The sequence below is a fragment of the Pieris napi genome, chromosome 5 (assembly GCF_905475465.1).
Source record: "Pieris napi chromosome 5, ilPieNapi1.2, whole genome shotgun sequence".
Lineage (NCBI taxonomy): Eukaryota > Metazoa > Arthropoda > Insecta > Lepidoptera > Pieridae > Pieris > Pieris napi.
In genome coordinates this window covers 2,525,108-2,546,108 of record NC_062238.1, presented here as the reverse complement: position 1 = coordinate 2,546,108, position 21,001 = coordinate 2,525,108, and the positions used below count along the sequence as shown (strand labels likewise).

The 21,001-nt window shown below is 34.3% G+C and overlaps 2 protein-coding genes across 4 annotated transcripts in view; one reads left to right on the top strand and one right to left on the bottom strand.

Moving 5' to 3' along the window:
- Nucleotides 1-10,458, top strand: part of LOC125049341 (tyrosine-protein kinase Fer) — a 34,982-nt gene extending 24,524 nt beyond the window's left edge. The window contains exons 4-14 of one of the 3 annotated variants that reach the window (XM_047648510.1): nucleotides 508-709; nucleotides 904-1,041; nucleotides 1,561-1,818; nucleotides 2,329-2,539; nucleotides 2,689-2,871; nucleotides 3,865-4,065; nucleotides 4,918-5,094; nucleotides 6,419-6,632; nucleotides 7,003-7,278; nucleotides 9,264-9,386; nucleotides 9,561-10,458. In XM_047648510.1, coding sequence (XP_047504466.1) covers nucleotides 508-709; nucleotides 904-1,041; nucleotides 1,561-1,818; nucleotides 2,329-2,539; nucleotides 2,689-2,871; nucleotides 3,865-4,065; nucleotides 4,918-5,094; nucleotides 6,419-6,632; nucleotides 7,003-7,278; nucleotides 9,264-9,386; nucleotides 9,561-9,697 — 2,120 coding nt within the window. In that variant the 3' untranslated portion in view covers nucleotides 9,698-10,458. Of the gene's footprint in view, nucleotides 1-507; nucleotides 710-903; nucleotides 1,042-1,560; nucleotides 1,819-2,328; nucleotides 2,540-2,688; nucleotides 2,872-3,044; nucleotides 3,616-3,864; nucleotides 4,066-4,917; nucleotides 5,095-6,418; nucleotides 6,633-7,002; nucleotides 7,279-9,263; nucleotides 9,387-9,560 lie in introns of those variants that run through there. The other 2 variants (XM_047648511.1, XM_047648512.1) reach the window with 2 other exon arrangements.
- A 696-nt stretch (nucleotides 10,459-11,154) lies between these two features.
- LOC125049342 (translation initiation factor eIF-2B subunit alpha) lies at nucleotides 11,155-15,999 on the bottom strand. Its single transcript, XM_047648513.1, has 8 exons — nucleotides 15,892-15,999; nucleotides 14,910-14,942; nucleotides 14,725-14,826; nucleotides 14,243-14,382; nucleotides 13,726-13,842; nucleotides 13,374-13,486; nucleotides 12,795-12,939; nucleotides 11,155-11,451 (listed from the first exon to the last, which is right to left on the bottom strand). Exons 2-8 carry the CDS (start codon nucleotides 14,920-14,922, stop codon nucleotides 11,173-11,175), a joined length of 909 nt encoding a protein of 302 aa, XP_047504469.1. The 5' UTR covers nucleotides 14,923-14,942; nucleotides 15,892-15,999; the 3' UTR covers nucleotides 11,155-11,172.
- Nucleotides 16,000-21,001: the final 5,002 nt, after the last annotated feature.

Here is a 21,001-nt window from a genome sequence, read left to right as displayed (position 1 = left end):
CTGACGCTATAACTCCAGAACGCACGAACCGATTTCCACGGTTTTGCATTCGTTGGAAAGGTCTCGGGCTCCGTGAGGTTTATAGCAAATAAAATTCAGGAAAAATTTCAACAGAAAAGCGGGATCACCAAACGAAATGTTACATAAAACGAAGCCATCTGGTGGCGAAACGGAGTTCGCCGAGTTTGCTAGTATATGATAAAAACTGGATTTTGGTTTTTTTCAAATTTGACATTGTTCTACGATCATGACGATACCTTTGTTATACCTACTCGTACATGTGTCCAGTAGGAGCATGTCGATGATTTCCTTCAGCGTAAAGAATAATTCATTGGTGCACAGCCGCACGCATCACTTCAGGCCATTGAGCTTATACAGCTCTTAGTTTTCAGTATTATTATTGCTATTCAGGTAAAGCTAAATCTTCTCGAATATACGGCGTGAACCAACAGCAATTCAACCATAAATATTAAACTCTCATGAACTAATAACGCTGGTATTTTCCAGGTCCAACAAGTAGAGGAGGTCGTAAATTGGACGAAACCCGGGACAAATACGGCAAAGCGTGTCGAAGGCTTCACAGAGCCCACAATGAGTATGTATTGTTGTTGGCTGAGGCTACAGAATGCGAGAGAGCCCTGCGGACTGCGGCCCTTCCTGCCATATTGGACCAGCAGAGGCGGCAGGGAGAAGCCACTGCTTCCTCTTGGTAAGAAAAACATGTAATAGTAATTCGTATAGGAAAACTACCTAAACCCTTTATGGACAATAGAAATTTTTAATATTATTTTGTAAAAAAAATCAGTTCTTTTTGATTAATTAAAGATGATGTTTTATACACACAACAATATAACAAGGTAACAATATCTTATGTAATATATGTATTTGAACTCTTGTTTTCAGGAAGGGAATCCTATTAGAAGTTGTGCAGAGGTCTGATTTCAGTACGGACAAGTTCAAGGAAATTCAGGGTAAAACAGAAACCACAGTTCAAAATCTGAAGCCACAGGAAGAGTACAAAGACTTTATGGAAAAGTACAAGTATGTTTTTTTGTTTCTTTTCCAATGATATTTTTAGGGGTGCTTAAAAAACTATTTCCTACTACTGCTAACTTAAATTTATATAACAAAAAACTATACTAAATATATAGCCAATGGAATACATGGAATACATAATATATACAAAAAGGTTCAAACATTTACGAAAGGAAAACATCAATTAAAATTATTAAATACATTTAACTAAGTGATACCCAATTGGGCTTTTGATGGTGTCTAAGTTAGGTTATGTACTTGAGGGTATGTGGGGTGTGCTCATGAAGAAGGTGATTTAGCTTATTTTTTATTTTTTCTTATTTTTTCCAACAATATGGTAGTTTTTCTAAAGTAAGAATAAGAAACTATATAGAATTCTTTCTCTCTATTATATCGACGCTGTGATGAAAAAAAACTATCAGTGCCTTATTGACACCAGTGTAAAGCCGTTTTTTCATAATAAATATAGTGTCGATGGTCATACACGGATTTATATATTATTACAATAATTAACATTTGTTCTAGGTCACCCTCTTTATCATCAGTTACGTTTACCTTCGACGAGAGTCTGGTAGAAGACACAAGTGGGAAGCTCCAACCAAACCAGTTGACAGTTGACAATTTGACAGTAGAATGGTTGAAGGAGAAATTGATAGAACTGGAAAACTTGCTTCTAGATAATAGGGAGAAGCAGACGGCGATTCAAGGACCGGAGATTATTGGGAACGGTGTTTGTAAGAACAATAATACTGGCATGTCCAATGGAGTTAATGGAATTGATAGGTAAAAATTATTTATAAGTTTATCTGCACTTTAAGGTCTTTAAGATCTTAAATTTAGTCTTTCCGTACACCGAATTGAATTAAATTACTATCACGATTTTATATTGTCCAATTTGCTATAATTTATATTTTATACGCATGAGATGACTTTATTTCGCGTTATGTTTAGCTTAAAACCTACTTCTAATACCATACAAGTACTATTAGCCAGTAATACATAGAATAAAAAAGATAGAAATGTTTAAGAAGACTGCAATTATGTATTAGCAGAACGAGTGTTCTGGCTTCAATCAGACTGATTTCTGCTCTGCTCTTTGATAAATAACAAAATAGATATACCTAATGGATTATCTTAGCTACGTGCGATGCAATGACTGATGACCTGATTGTATTTGAAAGTAGATAATCCTATATAAAAAAAATGATTTTTAAATATAGCAACTCCTCCTGCTGTACCAGTGTTTATTATCTGTGCGTCACTTTATTTTATAACTTGTATTAAAATTCGCAGGTATTCACCCCCACCACTACCAGTAACAACGTCTGAACCAATAAAGCTCTTAGAACTTCGGATTGCGGAAAGAAAATGCGCCAAACAAGCGGAGATGATTCGTTCAGCGCTCGCGGAATTGGGTTGTGAAGAGGCTCCGAGTGGCTGTCCTGATCTCTCCGCTGAAACTGTAGGAGTTGATAGTTTGGATGGCAGCTCACCAGACCATCAGGTACGAATTTTGGGAACTTGATCAGGTTACAGTGGTATTTGATAAATTATGTTGTGAAAATTCCTAAGAATTTATTGAAGTCACACACAATGAAGCTTAAGATGTTATCAATTAGATTGCCTATCTGTTTATTATATAATTATCATCAGGATCGGGCATCAATCGGGTCTAAAGCGTCAATGGATGCGTTGCGGTTGCATCTGCATTCGATAATACCACCGAGACCCTTCTTCAAAATGTTTACGCGGCCATTCAGACGCAAGTCTGTGCCTTCCAGTCCAGCTTTACCTCCTAAAACGTACAGAAGCAGTAGTGAGGGCCCCACAGACTCGGTAAAGCTGATACGCACCCTTCGAAAGAAGCGGGTCGTTCTGAAAAGACGTTTTCGCAAGCGTGATGTTTATGTGCGATGTAAAGAGAGTCTTAACAATAGAAGAAAGAGTCGTGTGTGTAAATGTCGTAGTCGTTTGGTGAGTGCCCGCCGGTTGTACCCAACGCTTCTCGTAGGTTTTCTGGGAAATTTTGAACTAGAATTTCTGGGAGATAAATTGTGTTTCCTTTATGCGGTATCCTGACTAATATAGTCGTAATACAAACTGAAATGCCACTTGACTTGCTCTTTGATTAATGTTTCGAAATTTAGTTACGGAGATGCATAAGATTATGATTACGTTACCAGCGTCGTGTGCAACCGGCATAATTGTCTAGACGCATGGCATGTACGCATGGGCACCGTCTCCCACGTTGCGAAAGACCACGTTAATTTTAGCCAAACCTCACGCGCAAACTTCGCACCGGAATAAGCTTTCAAATAAAATTAAAATAGCACCAGTACGCTGTGAAATTGAAAATCAAGGTGACGCGTGGAGACGTTCCAGAAATGTTCTGTTTACGCAACGTCGCACGTTTTGCGTCAATTTTTTATTTCAAAATATGAAATATGTTTAGTGGAGTTTTATAGTGGTTTAATGGATCCGTTCGCGATGTATATAACGAATGGCGATCTGCCGCCGGTGTTGATACCGCGCAGGAAAAAGCATTTGAAGCAATTACAATTGGAACTCGAGAAGGAAATCGTATGTCGATGTTTGATGTAGCTTCCTAAATATTGTGTGTGCATGACTAATGAAGTGTTGTGACGTGTTTATTAACTGAATTAGGTTCTATTATTTAAAAGAGTTAAGTCTCTATGAAAATACGAATTGCAATTGTTTCAATATTACAAAGTATGATAAGCCTAATTTGCATTTGAAAACCAACGCACAAGCCCACGCACGCTGTAACTCTTAACGACCTCTGTCCTTATCGATTTTCCATGCTTTCAGGTGAGTGCGAGCGAGACTGAACGCTCCCTGGTAGACCAGGAATGGTTCCATGGAGTGTTGCCTAGAGAGGAAGTCGTGCGGTTGTTGAGAAATGATGGGGATTATCTAGTACGAGAAACCACGCGAAACCACGCGCGGCAACTTGTATTATCCGTTTGTTGGGGACAACATAAGCATTTTATCGTACAGACCACACCAGAGGTAAGGATTTATACAAAAACTACTTATCTGTATTATGAGTTTTGCAATATACCATAGAATAGGATACATTTCTGTTTAGATTTAAATATAATTCTGATTTTCCGTAGTTTGTGGTTAACCATTCCAGGAAAGTTGTGTTGTTATAAATTACCCTGTTAACCCAGCTGCTACGTCATGTATAATGATATACTAACTAGTATTATTAAATCTCGAAGTTTTCAAATATAGATTCTTAAATATAATATAATATAATATAATATAATATAATATAATATAATATAATATAATATAATATAATATAATATAATATAATATAATATAATATAATATAATATAATATAATATAATATAATATAATATAATATAATATAATATAATATAATATAATATAATATAATATAATATAATATAATATAATATAATATAATATAATATAATATAATATAATATAATATAATATAATATAATATGAACGCTATTTAAGGCAGTTTGAGCCGCGCACCACCACTATTTTCGAACTAATATAACTTAGTCCTTCAAGAAAAGAGCATACCAATTCTTAAAAGACCAGCAACGAACTCGCGAGCCCTCTGGCATTGAGAGTGTCCATATCACTTTAAATCCTGGCCGTCCGCCCCCTGTTTTATAAAAAAATCTCTATCATGAATATTTTTAAAGCAGGTGATCAGCTGTCTATGTTTACGAATTTGAAAAGAATATTGTTCCGAGGGGAAAAAGGAGCTATCGGGTATACCTACTCTATTACTCACGGAGACAGGGTTATTATTATGGGACTTAAAAATATGTTAACTATTATTCTGCTTGTATTAAACTTAATTTTTATATTTCCAGGGTCACTATAGATTTGAAGGCGCCGCGTTTCCATCAGTAGCGGAGCTGATAGCGTGGCAGCGGGCAAGTGGAGTACCAGTAACAGCACGATCCGGAGCTCTGCTACGAAGAGCTGTGCCCCGGGAGACCTGGGAACTCAATAATGACCATGTGCAGTTACTAGATAAGATTGGACGGGTAAGTTCAATCTAGAAATCAAAATCCTGACACTTAATGCGTGTACAGTTGAGTTTAATTTTAAAAACGTGTGTTCAATGTATTGTAATTAAAAATCAGTTAAGGTTTTTGTTTAAAGTAGGTTTCCTTCCAAGAGATGTAGTAATTATATGCAGACTGCTTAGTTCACATATTGTGTCAGCAATCCTTCATAAAAGATTAATATAAATCCAGTCACAATGCAACCGAAATACCAACCCAGTTTTTCTCATAAAACTTCTATTAAATATAAGATTTCGTACCAAAGTGTTTGCGGAAGCACTGGTCCAAATGCACCGATTTTAATGAGACTGTATATTTGGTGATGAGAATAGTGTGTTTCATATTACCATTACGGCAGTGTTTCCTGTTTTGGACCATTAATATAAAGAGTTTCAATATAAAAAACGAAACACTAATCCAGTCAAATTATGGCTAAAAACGGGTTAAATAAACATGAGCGAACACAGTTTGGGGATTTTGAGCATTCTTGGGTTAATTTGGGTAAGAAGTAAATTAAAAATTCAAACTGTTTCACACATTTGTTGATAGAAAAATAGGTTATAAAATTTACCCATATTAAATACTGAATTTTTAAATAGCTTAATCGATTGACCATTTTATATTGCGACAGTGGCGCGGATTTCGCTCGGTAAAGTAATCTATAACTCCGAAGGTATTGGCCTTACGGAAAAAAGTTTAAGAACAAAATTGATCATAGTTAAAAGATCTACACTTCGACGATCGGTAAAATTTAATAAAATTGAATGGTTGGGGAGAAAACGACAAAAAATTGAAAAAAAAAAATTTCTGCCTTGCGGGAGTAATAACTTGAAAAATATTAAAGTTATAAAAAAAAGTTTCAAATAAAAAAGTTAGTAAATTTAGTTAGGAAAAGAAAAGGTCTCTACAATTTTTCGCCTAAAACTAACCATTCTCGAGATATCGAATCAAACGCATTTCCATCGAAATGACCTTGAGCTGACCTCAGTACAACCCCTCAAATTTATGCTCAGAATACACCCCCCTATCGATCCTCAAAATCCCCAAACTGTGTTCGCTCATGTTTATTTATGTCGTAATTTGACTGGAGTACACTGTTAAATTCCAATTAAAAACAAAATTCAAATAGCTCCGCCTAACAATCAAATTGCCCCCTATGAGGCGAGGATCCCACGTTGGGAAACACTGCATTAGGGAGTTCGTATCTAGTTTATTTTAATGCCAAATAGTTTCCGTTGAAAGTTCATTTATTGAGGTATTAACGTGAGCAAAACAACGAAGTACAGCTAGTCTATTCTTTAAGGGCAATTTTGGGGACGTGTATAAAGCGCGTCTTATAACTACCGGGCAAGAAGTAGCAGTGAAGACCTGTAGAGTTGCTTTACCAGAGGAACAGAAGCGAACCTTTCTGCAAGAAGGACGGATCCTCAAGCAATACCAACATCCCAACATTGTGCGGCTTATTGGGATCGCTGTTCAGAAACAGCCTATCATGATTGTTATGGAGCTTGTATCAGGTGAATATGAACATAATATTTTGTGCCCTTGGAAGATATTCTTCATATTTAAAAAAACACGCTTTTGACTGATCTACAAAATCTAAAAAGTCGCCGGCGTCGTGACGTGGCCATCACTCTAAACGTGGAGAGATATTTATTCGTTGGAGTTTCTTTAGAATTTGCTTTTTTTATATAAAATAAATTAATAACGTAACTATATTAATTATATAGAAGCTTTTTGGAAACAAAAGATATTTCTTGACAATTATTTTCTTATCTATTGTATTGTTTACTTCACCAAGATTATAAATAAGTTATGGAAAGCCGATTTAACAAAATGAGCATATAAATTGATCTATTTGATTTTTACTACTTTTTTCAATACCAGGTGGATCCCTCCTAACCTTCCTCCGAACCAGGGCCCAGAACCTAAACTCCAGGTCTCTTTTGGCCATGTGCCGTGATGCGGCAGCTGGAATGAGATATTTGGAGTCCAAAAGCTGTATCCATCGTGACCTGGCTGCCAGGAACTGTTTGATTGCTGATGACAATAGCGTTAAGATATCAGACTTCGGGATGTCCAGGGAGGAAGAGGAATATATCGTGTCTGGTGGGATGAAGCAAATACCTATTAAGTGGACCGCGCCCGAAGCTTTGAATTTCGGTAATTATTTTTATATGGCTTTTTACTCGTACTAGATTTTGGCTAGTGCTGAAAAATTTGAAGACGGATCTTGGTAACTGCGGGTTTAATTTTTTTTTATGGTGGATACTTTATTTCGCAAGTAATGAGTTATGCCATGCTATTACTAAGTGAACAATTGAAATTGTGATCACATCTAATGTTCATAAAAGGGTGTATGGGCTGGAGGCATCTGATGTTAATTATTCTTAAGGTAATAATACATATACAGACACAGAGGAAGTTGCATAGCAACTCACTACATAATATATAATCAATGTAATTGTAATTTTCTCACATAACATAACAGTAAAATATATACTCAAAGAATAAAAAAACATACATTTTTAATTTTATTACGTAATTTAAAAAAAATATATTTATGTTAATTGTTTTGACAAAAACTACCCGCCGCCGTCTTGATGTCAGTAATCAAAAAAATATGGTTACTTAAAACCATCTATTAAAATTGTTAAATAAAAAACAAATAAACAGTAAACTAAAAAACTTAAGACCAGATTTATACTTTAAAACCTAAGAATAACTCATACATTTTGACATACGACAGTTCGCACAAAGAGTCGCCAGATTTCAAAGTGAAATAGGAATATTGCAAGTTAATTTAGCGCAAGATGTTCATAATAACATTTACATAATTCAGTGATTCGATAATTTAATATGTAAACGACTCTTACATTGTTTCCGCATTTACATAACTGCTTAATTGTTATGTTAATTGTGGCATACTTTACGTGAGAATTTGAAGTAAGGAAATATTTGCGCTCATATTGACCTACTAAAACGCATTTGGAAGTAACACTTGTCTATGTTTTTGGCAGACGAATACAACCTTATAGTCCGGGAGGTAGGGTTACGTTTTAGGTGTTTTATAGCCGATCAAATGCCAATATTAAGAAAAAAAAATTGTATGACTAATGAATTATTTAAGCGTCAGCTGGCGGATCCGCGGTGGAAATGCCCGTTGTTTGTTGGAGAAAGTAGTAAAAATTAAAGCTGCATTTTTTTTCTTGAATAGTCTGCTGCATCTGTGAGGGGGGGGGGGGGGCCATCATACGTATGAACTTTTAACTTCTACTATGACGGACCAAATTTAACTAGAAGTTGGTTTGAACCGTCAGCTGGTGCAGTAAACATTTTTAGCCATTCTTGTCCCATTTTAACACGTCATCAACACGAGTACAAATTAATTGACGATGGTGTATCAAATAAAAATCAGTGACGCTACAACCTTTCTAGGTTGGGCCTCTGTATCTCTTTCATTGCATGTATTTACTTTTCCTTAAAATCACCTTATCATGTATGAATGTAATCCATTCCGACGGGACAAAGGGGGAGACAAATGCATCAGATTTATGCAAAAATGGGCGCACAGATACCTACGAATGATAAGAAGATAGTAATATAACTGTAAATTATCCAAATAAAAGGCTTTTTTATTATTATTATAATGTGTGATGGATTGTAGTTTTGTTCATATAGGTCTTGTCACCTTGATGCTACAATATACTATATAGTTAATCTTTTAATCCTTATCTTAATATATATAAATTACGTGTCACGTTGTTTGTACGCTATGGACACCTAAACTACTGAAGCGATTTCAATCAAATTGGCACAGTTTGATCCAACTTAAAAGATAGGATAGCTTACAACTCAATTTATACCCGCAATATTATTTTATTGCAAATTATTTGTTTATTATTTCACACATTTCTAACAGATGGCGCTGTGCTGAAAGTACCAACGTTTCACATAAGCTACAATTTAATGGCATAACCATAAAGCATGGTGGTCCCCATGCCTGGTGTTCTCCTACCGTTTCCCTTGAATAGTTTGCTACTATGTAATATAATAAAAACCTTAGCTACAGCAACGCTTGGTCGGTCTGCTAGTTTTATATATGTATATTTAATGTAATGTATTATTTAAATTGTTAATGTTTATAGGTAAATACACATCACTCTGCGACGTATGGAGTTATGGTGTACTGATTTGGGAGATATTCTCAAAAGGCGACACTCCATACGCTGGGATGAGTAATTCCAGAGCGCGGGAGAAAATTGATCAAGGTATGTTCTTTAATATGTAGAACATTTATGTCTAAGGAAACATGTTTATTTGAAAAGGAACATGTGGATTTTTAAATATCCTTCATATCGTATAAATCCAGTCACTATTATAAAGATCTAAATACCAAGACCTTATATTGTGTAACTCTAATGCTATATATTCAATTCTCTTAGGCTACCGTATGCCCGCCCCGGAAAGCTGCCCTGAAGAAGTCTACGCTCTGATGCTGCGATGCTGGGAATACGAGCCCGAAAAACGACCACATTTCAATCAGATATACACAAATATTGATAATATTTATAACAGATAATTTTTCAATATTTTTCTTTTTATAATTCCTTCATATTTTTATTCATACAATGTGACAATACTTATGTAAGAGAAATAATTTTAATGTTTGATCTGCAATATTTTATGAATTCATATATTTTTACAACAATCGTAAATAGTATTTGGCGAAATTGACGGATAAGTAGAAAATATTTACCTAAATGAACGTAATTAATGAGAACACTAGTTTTGAGTAAATTGGAATATTAAAAAAGAGTTATGACTCAATGAATCATCAATACGTATTTTGAGAGATTCGACGATTTATAATGATGTTAGGTATTACATACGAATCAGTATTTTACATGTATTATTGTATGTGTGACCAAATATTGTATTATCGACAATTACTGACATGAATTTTGCAATAAACTTAAGTTTTAAATTAATATTGATCTCTTGATCCGTTTATCCGATTTTATTTTTTATGAGTTTGTTAATCCAAAGGAACTTTTATCCTTAATTTGTTTAATAAAATACTCCGCTAAGTACAATTATTTTACTTGTAAATAAATTTAGTTGTAGTTTAAGTGGCAATGTTTGTCTTCCGACATTTTGTTTAGTTTCAAAATTTTTGTGATATTGTGTTCGTGCTTCCATTATTTTGATAGATCGCGTTATTCTCATCTTAAGTGTAGATTCGTTTACATTGTGACTTGTGAGATAACGTAGGTAACAATTATGTTTGTACATAGGTAAGTATAACAATATTATTTTACAATAAAGTGCCTGATTTTTGGAGTTTGTTCTTTTATTTACACATTTTTCGTTCCAATTGAATTCGACAAAAACCGTAGCGAAATTAAGTCGTAATTCCTGGGAGATGTAGTTCCATTACTTTAATTTGTAAAATTAGCAGTTGCTAATCAATGTTAATGTAAGTAAAAAATCAAGTAGTTTCGCGGAGTTTTGCAAGGAAATTTACTTTCTAAAATCGATTTCAGTTAATGAAATGTAATTGTCTGACGTAGTCTGTATATTTATATTAAGTAAATTACAAGGCGTGCGGTGAATTCTGGCATTTTTTTAAATATCTTTTTAATTAATTCTTTAAAACCGATGTACACGGCAGTTATTATCATTACAATTTCATTTTATTTAAAAAAGTAAAAATCTTGTCTTTATTGCCTTCCACTTCTTGTTGGCTGTGTAGGTACATCGGTTTTTACTTTTTAAGAATACAAAAATATTGCCAGAATTCACTTCACGCGATTGCTTCACTAATACACGATTAGAAGTATCCATACTACGTCAGACATTTTAATTTCTTAAATGTAAATTTCCTAAGTAGCCTTTTTTTGCAGGCAAAAATTTCGTCCATCGGTTGAATGTTCATTAATAACCAAAGCAAGAAACAAATCAAACTAAGTTTCCATACATTATTTCTCAGATCATTTATGAGGGTAAAATTAACATATGTAGATAATAAAACAAAACTATCATTATAAACTTTATTTACAAATACAACTTTATTAATTCGTCACTAACTGCCGAGGGTGTAAGAATACCCAAGTCAGTAAAGAGTAATGTTATATACGAAGGAGGTGTATAGTCGACCATCGGGTGTTGTTTTGACAAGTCGCCAGATGCGATAACACTTGACAGATACTTAAATTCGTTGGGCAGATCTTGTTGGTTCAGGGGATATATTCTTGAGAATTTAAAACTTTCAGTCAAAACATAGACTGGCTTCTTAAGTTCTAAAGCCGACATTGCTAAGCAATAAGTTCCAATCTGAAAGAAAATACATTTTTTTATAAGGATTTCTCATTGATATACAAAAAAACCCAAGATGCACAGTCTCGAATAAAAGTAACGCTCCTAAGTGTCCCGAAACACTATTTCTGTTCCTTTCTATAACAGTATGTCTTATAACAGTATATGTTACAAGCATATATTATTGCAAAATCAACCTTACGCGAATTGCTTAAAGTTGTTATTACAACGCAGTGTATACGTACTTAAAGCAATAAATTTTTACGACCGACCGTGGTCGGTAGGACAAGGTATTGAGTGGAGTCGAACATGTCTTTTTATTTACAACTATTTAACACATTTTAAATTTATCCGACTTTTCGGGTGCTTTACAGCGTGCGTGGTCACGGTGACTGAAGACAAAAGGTGTTGGATGTTAAATAGTTGTAAATTTATAATAATACATAACTTTAATCCGGTTAAAAAGTTTTTTCTTTAAATTAAAAAAAAATGTTAAATTGGCTACCTCCTGACCTACACTTTATATAGCGTAAATATATTTGTCAAAAACTACACACTAAAAAGTTCAAAAGTACATAAATTTATTTATAAAAAAAAACACAAATAAATAACATCGACTCCACTTATTAGACGCGAGACTATTTGAAATAAGCGCACAATTTAGAATGTTGCGCTCATTTTTTGAGGACGTTTTTAGACGTTGATTGTGCATCTTGGGTTTTTTATATATCAATGGGATTTCTATTAAAATTTCATAATGTACATATATAATGGATACATACATTTCAAAGAAACAATTCTACTATTACAAAATTACTATTGGGTATCTGTATAAATATGCTATAGAAATGGCGGCAAAAATTTAATCACGTCAGAAATATATAAAGAAATATACTATAAACACTTGTGATGTATAAAAGTTTTTTAATATATTTATAAATTAATTGATATTATTTATATTATATGTCTACTTTATTAACATTTTGATCGACGAAAGCAATTTTAATACTACAATATAACAACCACGTCCGCGGGCATTATAGCCATCGTGAGGCCGGCCTTGTGCCAGCAGCCGTAAAAGCTGTCCACATAAATTATAAATACAACTTTTTTATTATGTCTGTTGTTTAATGCCTTGTGTCGTATGTGTTCTATTCTTTATGGAATAAAATAAAGATATGTATATATAAGTTCAATAAAGTTTGTGTAAATTAGATTTTAATTCTACCAGCAGTCTAAAACTTAGTAGATTAGGTAGACATTGGTACCGAAATTAGTAAGTTCCAACTGTGAATGTGTCCCTTAGAAGGACATTTTATGGTTCGCCGTCTTTGATAAACATTTTTCGATTGAAAAAATACCTTATTAATAATTCCACCACTCTCAGTGACGCCTTCAGCACCAATCATCACAATATCAACTTGTTCCATGATGTATCCTAGAGCCGAATCGAGAATGAGCGTTGCTTCAATACCAGCCGCTACTAACTCTTTGTGCATTCGCTCCCTGGAATATGGATTACATTTTAAATGGTACTGTCAAGTATATTTGATTGGTTGATGCCTGGTCAGATGCTGAACCGTTGATCAAGTGGAAACAGACAAAGTCCCAGAGTAGACCTAAGAGGGAATACATACTGTTAATTGTAATGACTTACTTAAATGTAATGATTATTATTAAAATTTCATTAAAAACCACAAGGTTACCACAATTTGTAATTTATGAAGAAAATATATCTCAATTTGTACTGTTACTTTATATCTATAGTTTAAATTCTTTGAAATATAGAAAGCTACTATTAAGTGTTTTTGTATTTTCTTTTTGTAATATTGCTTTAATCAAATAAATATTTTTTCTCTCTTTCTCAATCTCTCTTTCTCAATATGAATTTTTACATATAAAACAAACATGGAAATGATCCCATATGACTTATCACTTACCCACTATTGTCAGGACAAGAAGATGTAACAAAGACCTGGAATCTTTTATTTGCCTTTACAGCTTCCAGCATTGCAGCTAGTACCACTCGGGATCGAGAATGAGTAAGTATTTTCTAAAATGAACAGATTTATTAAAACCATTTCAATGCTTCTAAAATTCTTGACCTGGCCAAATAAAATTGTTTTGATCCCTAATTGGATCCAGAATGGTTTTAATAATATATTTTAAATAAATAGTCTATAGTATATTGTGTTCAAACATACATAATGTTTGAAATGTGTTATTTTGTAAAATTGTTATCACACCTAAAAACCTATTCTATCAAAACTAGATAAATAAATGTTTACTTACACAACCATCACTAATGAATGGCAATGCCTCCTTTGCTACTTTACCTCTGGCTTCAAGCAGTGTATCTAGAAATACTCTACCACGCTGTAACATTATCTGCTCACATTCTTCAAATGACTGAAAAATTTGTTGAAATATATTCAATAACAAATTTAATTCAATTAATTTTATAGTAATAGTGAAGAAGAGTAATAGATGAACATGAAATTTAATTACAGTGAGTGCAGAACAGAATTGTATTTGAAAAATATGATCAGAAAGTAGTAGTTAGTAAGTTAAGCTAAATTTTCAGGTTTCATTAACTTATATGGGTTTAAACCAATACCGACCATGTCATCTATATCATCTACCTCAGCTCTTATATTTATGTTTTTCAGGATGCACCCAAGAATAGAGGCAATGACTGAATTAACACTCACTATATTAATACTCATCCTGGTCATAGCAATAATAAGTAATCTTAACTGTAATTTTAATGTGCTTGAATAAGGATTACATAAAACTTAAAATTTCTCACCTTAACATCTAATTTAGCAAATGTAATAAAACGCATGAAGAGCTCACATCCTGATGATATAGCAGTTACAGGCTGATCACAATGTCTCATTGCATCCACTGCTAGTTGCAGATTCAAATCTAATTCTCTTACTGTGGCCACTGAAACGGTTGATAAGTCAATGTACATGAACATAATTTACGTCAAAATATTATTTTCTATTATTTTGTACTACTAAAAAAATAATAATATTGTGTCCAACTCAAGAGTTTTACCAGATTGTTTTCTGTTTTCTAGGAGCTAGACTACTTATTCGATAAGTTTACATTGGGGGGTGAGGTGGGGCAGAGAGCTTACAAGAATCTATACTCCTATAAAGAGAAAGTAAAATGAACATGGAAATATTACTCGGCTTTTGGGAACATAGAACTTCAATATTCGCTGAATGTATATCATCTAGTATTTTTAACTATGTACTACAATATGTTGGATTTCTAACTAACCTTTATAGTTCTCTATGACTGTTAATAATGTTTTAATTGCTGCAACTCCAACAGATACATCCTCTTCTTCACGAAGGATTTTAAGGAAGATTTCTTGAACTTCTGAAATAGATCATTAAATTTCAAAATTAGTTCATTCTTGTAGTAGTAAGTATCTGTGATAAACTGCAGACGTAAAGATTTACCTTCTTTCTTCATTTTAAGTAGTATTTTGCAAAGGGGGCGTCCATAAATTACGTGAGGTGTTTTTTTTAATTTTCTGACCCTCCCTCCCCCCTTGGTGAGATGTCGTGAGATTTTATTCAACCCCCTCCCCCTCCCCCTAATCTCACGTGAGATTTTTCAAAATGTGGGTTTCTTACGTAAACGCGTCGGATTGTTATTATAAAAAGAAAAAAAAAATTGCTTCGTGCTTTTATTTACGACTAGTTAAGACTAGTAATCAATATGACATGGAACCAACATGTCCATATGATTTTCAGTAAAATCATCTGTGATCTAGCCACTCTAAACCATTGGCACTTGCACACAGTAACTCATTAGCTCGTCTTGTGACAATCCGTGAAGGTCGCACTGCGGAACATACGCGCTTGCTTAGCTGGTGCAATGTGCGCTGATCGCCTGTGCTCTGCAGCTAGATGCAAAGTAAATACCGCATGTAGTGCAGCATCTTTTCTCTAAATCATCACGTATACTTGGTCAATAGAGATAATAAGGCGTGCTGATGAAGGCATTCAGCGGTTGAATCGGTAGGCAGTGGCGTATTAGAAATGGAACAAATGACTTTCCGTCATGCTCTTTAAAGTCCGGAATTTTTTTTTTAAAGAAACGGTCTTTTATTCAAAAGTTATTGCGGTTTGAAAATTCACAAAATAGTGCATAAAGAGAAATATCTCTTTGAGCTCGGAGAACTCAAAATAACACAGAAATCGTACTTTTGTACAAAAACAATATAAGTGAAATGTTGAGCGTTTAGGTATGGAGTTAGCGGGAAGTTGCAGAGATGGCCTTTAGGGTCAACCGTTTTCCTAATTTTTTTTTCAATCAGAAAAAAAATTGCGTGATATTTGCCGAGACCCCCCCTCTCTCCAACGTAAGATTAAATGAGATTTGGCTTGACCCCCTCCCCCCCTTAAACACCTCACGTAATTTATGGACGCCCCCAAACAGCTTATAATATAAATAAAATATTAATTAATCAGCAATTATGAGCATTTCATGCTAACAACAAATTATATATTAATGCGATATTTTATTCAAAATTGACTATTACTTTTTGTAAATAATAAAACCTAACCTAAAGGCTAATAAGCAAAACCTAAAATGACAATGACAACCATCTGATTCCCTGTTTGACTATTTACTTGGTCAAGTGTGACTTTGTCAGCTGTTACTTTTTTTCAACTTGTATATCCGTACCAGGCGTGAATAAGTTGACAAGTCGAAAATGCACACTTTTCAGGGCGGCCATTTTAAGTTTTTAAACTTGTTGGTAAATCCAATTTTAACTTAATGAATAATGTTTTAATGTGAATCTTATAGTTTTAAATGTGTTTTTTAACTAATGTAATTAAATTTGAAAAATCTTTATTAATGAACAAAATAAACGACTTATCAAGTTGTGAACCGACGACTTGTCAACTTATTCACGTTGAATCCATCTAAATTTTAATTAAAAATCTTCGGAATATTAACTAATTATTGCTTTAAAAACATTAAATATTTAAACAACATAAAAATGAATGAAATAAATTACTTAAATGAAATTCAAATATAAGAAATAAAGTTTTTATAAGTAAAATTTTTTAGTTTTTTAATAATTAACATTAATCAATTTGTTCCTCAGTTTCTACTAAATCAGGATCTTCAAAATCTAAATCGGGGTCGATGTTCGGAGTATTACCGTCAGTCTCTATATTTTTAAAAAACTCGTGAAAGACCGGGTCGATCAGCGGTAATAAATCCATCAAATCCTTCTTTTTTTCCTTGCTGATAGACAAAGCGTGTGTGGATACAACTTGTAGTTTTGTGTTGGCTAATTTACATTTGCCCCTCTTCTTGATGTTGAGTATTTCAAAAGGACTTGCAGTGTCTATATCCGTCTTAAAACGTATTTCCCCGGCAGGTTTCTTGTACTGCAGCCATTTTACTGGCTGCCATAAAAATTTATTACCAGAAACATCTTTTTTCTTAATTGTGAATGGTCCTGTTTTCTTCGCTAATTCAGCAAAATTTTGAAAGTTTTCCAGCTTCATTTGTACTACTGTGAAAGGCTTGTTGATTTTGCTGGATCTCACGAGTTGTACCCAGTCATTGAGATGGTTTATTTTAAGCTGCGTTTTCTTTTTTGCTTTCTCAATTAAGGCATGGTCCGAGTCACATTCCATATGGCTATGTCCGCTAACTAGAAACTTATGGTTTATTGTTTGTAACGTCGGGTGTAGGTGCAGCAAGTACGTGAACATCATTGCAACCGTATTGTTTTTATTCTGTCCTCCACATGTGTCGGAGTAAAACGTGACCTCTTTAACTTCTGCTGGCAAATTTTGAAGAAAATGCCACAAACACGATGCTATTTGGTTAGATCCTCGAGCACCGATAGTTTCATCCCACATATAGCAGGTAGCTTTATCGTTTTCCAAATCGTGAATTGTGAGATTGAAAGACCATAATTGTCTCTTATAAAAAGAAACTGATGTTTTCAGGTAAGGGGTGGGTAAGCATTGTTGAAGGTCAAAAGTATACGCTCGAAATGATGATTCGCACTTTGCTCTATCTTTATCGTTTCTTTTTTCCGAATAAGCTTTTTCAGCTAGTGATTGATGCTCAGCAAGCTGAATTTTCAAATCTAAGCTTTCCTCTCCTACAGCCAATGAGATTTTTGTGTTCAATAGATCGCATGTATGACATGTATCTTTAGCCGGTTTTTTGAAGGATAAGTTTAAATCGTGAAAACATTGACTGTACAACTTTAGTGAAACAGGATTTGCGCAAGTTTCTTTGTACTTACGATACATGGCTGCGATGGAAAGATCTGCAGGCAGATATTTTTTGTCCGTTCTTTTTCTGCAGTAATGGCTTTCGTAGCTTGGGAATGACAAAATATGTTCCTTGGCTGAAGTAATGTCGTCAACACTTTTTTTGTTTTGTGATGGCTGTTGTCCTCTGCTATCAATTGGAATGATTCCATTTCCGGACTCCTTCTTCTTGACCATCACAATGTTCACGAAACCTTTAGTTTCTCCGAAAGTTCTGCAAAAACACTCTTTGCAAATTGGTTTTTCTTCATTGTTTATCAGTAGTTTATATTTACAGAAACAATCTCTGTTTAGAGTCCTACTGTCAGTTTTCTGTGTTTTCTTTGGTAATATGGTTAAAAGGCTAGCAATAAACATTGCTCTTCTGTCTCTGCTTCCTAAAGCCCAATATTCCTCAAAGCATTGTTTCCTTTCACTTTCAGAAAACCGTTCCATACATTTCAGTCTACAATTGCTTAGTGACCCTAACTGTCTCTCAGGTATTTGTTTACCTTTTTCAGTAACGTAACTTTGACCAGCATTCCTCTGCTTCTTACAATCTTCTCTTTCTTTCCTTGATCTCCCTTTTTTTGTATTAGTAACTGTACGATCGGTCAAGCCATCAGTTATTTCTTCGCACGTTCTGCTACTGTATCTATTGGGTTACGTACAATATTCTCGGAAGGATTGTTATTGACTGCACGAAAATCAACGGAGTTGGTGTCAACTCTCAAAATTGAATAAATCTCAACTTGATGTTCGGATGGTGACGACACGTGAATTTGGTCTGAAGTAACAACCTGAACAGTTGATTGTACGTTGTCACTCGTCTCTATTAGTTTTTCTGTATTAAACAAATCATTTTGGATGTCTTCTCTCAGTATAGAGAAACTCTCATTTAGCTCTTTGAATGGTGAAGTTACGTGAATCTGGGCTTGTGCAATAACTTGAAGGATTGATTCTTCTTTGTCACTGTCTGAAAATGTATCCATTATTTCTGTATCCAATTCACGTAAAACGTGATCGGGTTGTTCATAATCCGGATCTTTCACGCTGTCGTCAGAAAGGTACAAGTCTTCGTGAAGGTTAAATTGGCTAGTATGTTTCATGCATAGTTCTTCATCCACTTCTTTTCTTGAACCATAATCGTGAGTATATTCAGAGTTCTCATGAGGTGATTGTAACTCTAAAAAGAAAAATATTGCTCCTCGTTATTTAAAAAGAGATTTGAAATCTTATAAAAAAAAAGACTAAGAAAAAAAAACTAAGTTGTAAAATAGACATTCATAATAAACTTTAGAGTTTAAGGAGGGGGGGGGGGGGGGCCCCCATACAACGAACATAATTTTTTTCTTTTCGGTACGGAACCCTCGGTGCGCGAGTCCTGCTCACACGTGGCCGGTTTTTTTACCCATCTACATAGTATGAGTGGATCTGCCCCTGAACGTAGTAAATCATAACTTTCAGATCAAACACGCACGATACACCCACGTCCTTTGTTCGATTGAGGCCCTGAAGCCGCGTGCGTCGAGCGGTAAGAGTTGCTATGGTGTGTTCGGGACAGAGGTCGACTGTACTACAACTATGTACTTTTCATGTTAAATAGATATGAAATGATTATCTAGGTAGGAAGCTAATACCTTCCTACCTTGAAAATCATATGTCATAGTGGTAGTATTAGTACATTCGTATGGCAGGTCTTACCGCGCGAGGTATAAGTGCGCCAATCAAATAAAGAAGGTATCCCAGACTGTACTAATCTTACTGTATTAATCTTGAGGTGAGGTGAGGGTTAACCCTTACATTAAGAAGAAGAGCTAATAATAGGCTACCTAGATAAATAAGTTAACTTACCGGCACTTCCATTATTATTATTAGTTTTTTTCTCTCTCAACTGTACACTGGAGCAATTAACTGTGTTTTGTCTCAATTCTTCTAAAAACCGGCGTCTTTTTGCTGCCATTATCGTCCGATAGTCATTAAATGCACCTTGCACGTGCAACAAACCACATAAACAAACCAAATAACTCGGTCAAGGACACCGGAATGATGCGGAAGTGTGGCGACAGATCACTCAGTCGTACAAATTAGCAATAAACAAAACTAATGACATCTTTTTCTGACGTATCGCTTTGTCTCATTGAACGCATAACGGTTGAAAAATCAATCATTGATATATCTACTTGTCACATAATACCGTGCACCTTTGAAGCGGTAATAACTTGACATCTCGTTGTATGAAGTTGAAAATGCAAGTAGGCGAAAGTGAACAATTAAATATCTCATGGTGTTAACTTTCTTTATTCGAATAGGTGCTGGTCATAACATGGTATGTTTATTTGTTAAATTTATTTCCGTTATTGTTTTTAGATATATCTAGATGTCATATTTTACTCATCGAAAAGGTAGTTATTTAATTATTCACATCTGCAGTGTATCAATAATAAGTGAACCTATCGACTCACTCATTTACTCCCCATATAAATTAGGCCATCCAGATGCCAATTTCGGTGGAATCGTAATTTCATACATGTCGGCTTGTCAACTTATTCACGCCTGGTACGGATATAATATGTCGCAGCCACCTAGCTTACAAAGACTTACACCTTAATTAGCTGTTCAATTAACAGCCTAGCCGCTAACTAAACGGCGCCGTTTTACTAGCGGCCTGAAAGATTTTCAGCCAGTTGATTAAACAGCTAGGCAAATGACTTGGATCGATGACGTTTCATTACTTACCTAGCCTGTTGATTGTTAAATTATATTTAATTCCAGTTTCAAACTAGAATTGAAACTCTTCAAACTGTCAATTTGGCATCGGCAAATCACAACTTTGTTGGTGTTTTCCAAATTTGCATGAAAAACAAGTACAATGGAAGAGTGTAGTGACAATAACAATGTAAATTTTACATAAGCAATTTAATTTTAAAAGAAATATTTTTAATGTCATATGTTTATCTTTTTCTGCCGAATAATGACTCTATCGTACGATTGGCCTAAGCATTAGCCAGCCAGTTTATTAAATGTTGTAACAAACGCTACGGCTGAATATCTTTCAGGCCATTAGTTAAACTGTGGTTTAGTTAAAAGGCTAGGCTGTTAATTGAACGGCTAATTAAGCTAGTAGGCTGAGATATATATACCGCCAAATTTTAAATTTCAATTTGGGAATATTGTAATATGTTCGCTTAAAATGTATTTCATTTATAATAACTGAAGGATATCTAGTAATTTAGCAAATTACACATTATGTAAACACA

Coding starts and splice junctions, on each gene's coding strand:
- LOC125049342 (XM_047648513.1), bottom strand. Junction 13,487..13,725: donor CATTCATTAGTGATGGTTGT/GTAAGTAAACAT, acceptor TGTTCATTTTAG/AAAATACTTACTCATTCTCG. Junction 11,452..12,794: donor GTGGTGGAATTATTAATAAG/GTATTTTTTCAA, acceptor ATTTTCTTTCAG/ATTGGAACTTATTGCTTAGC.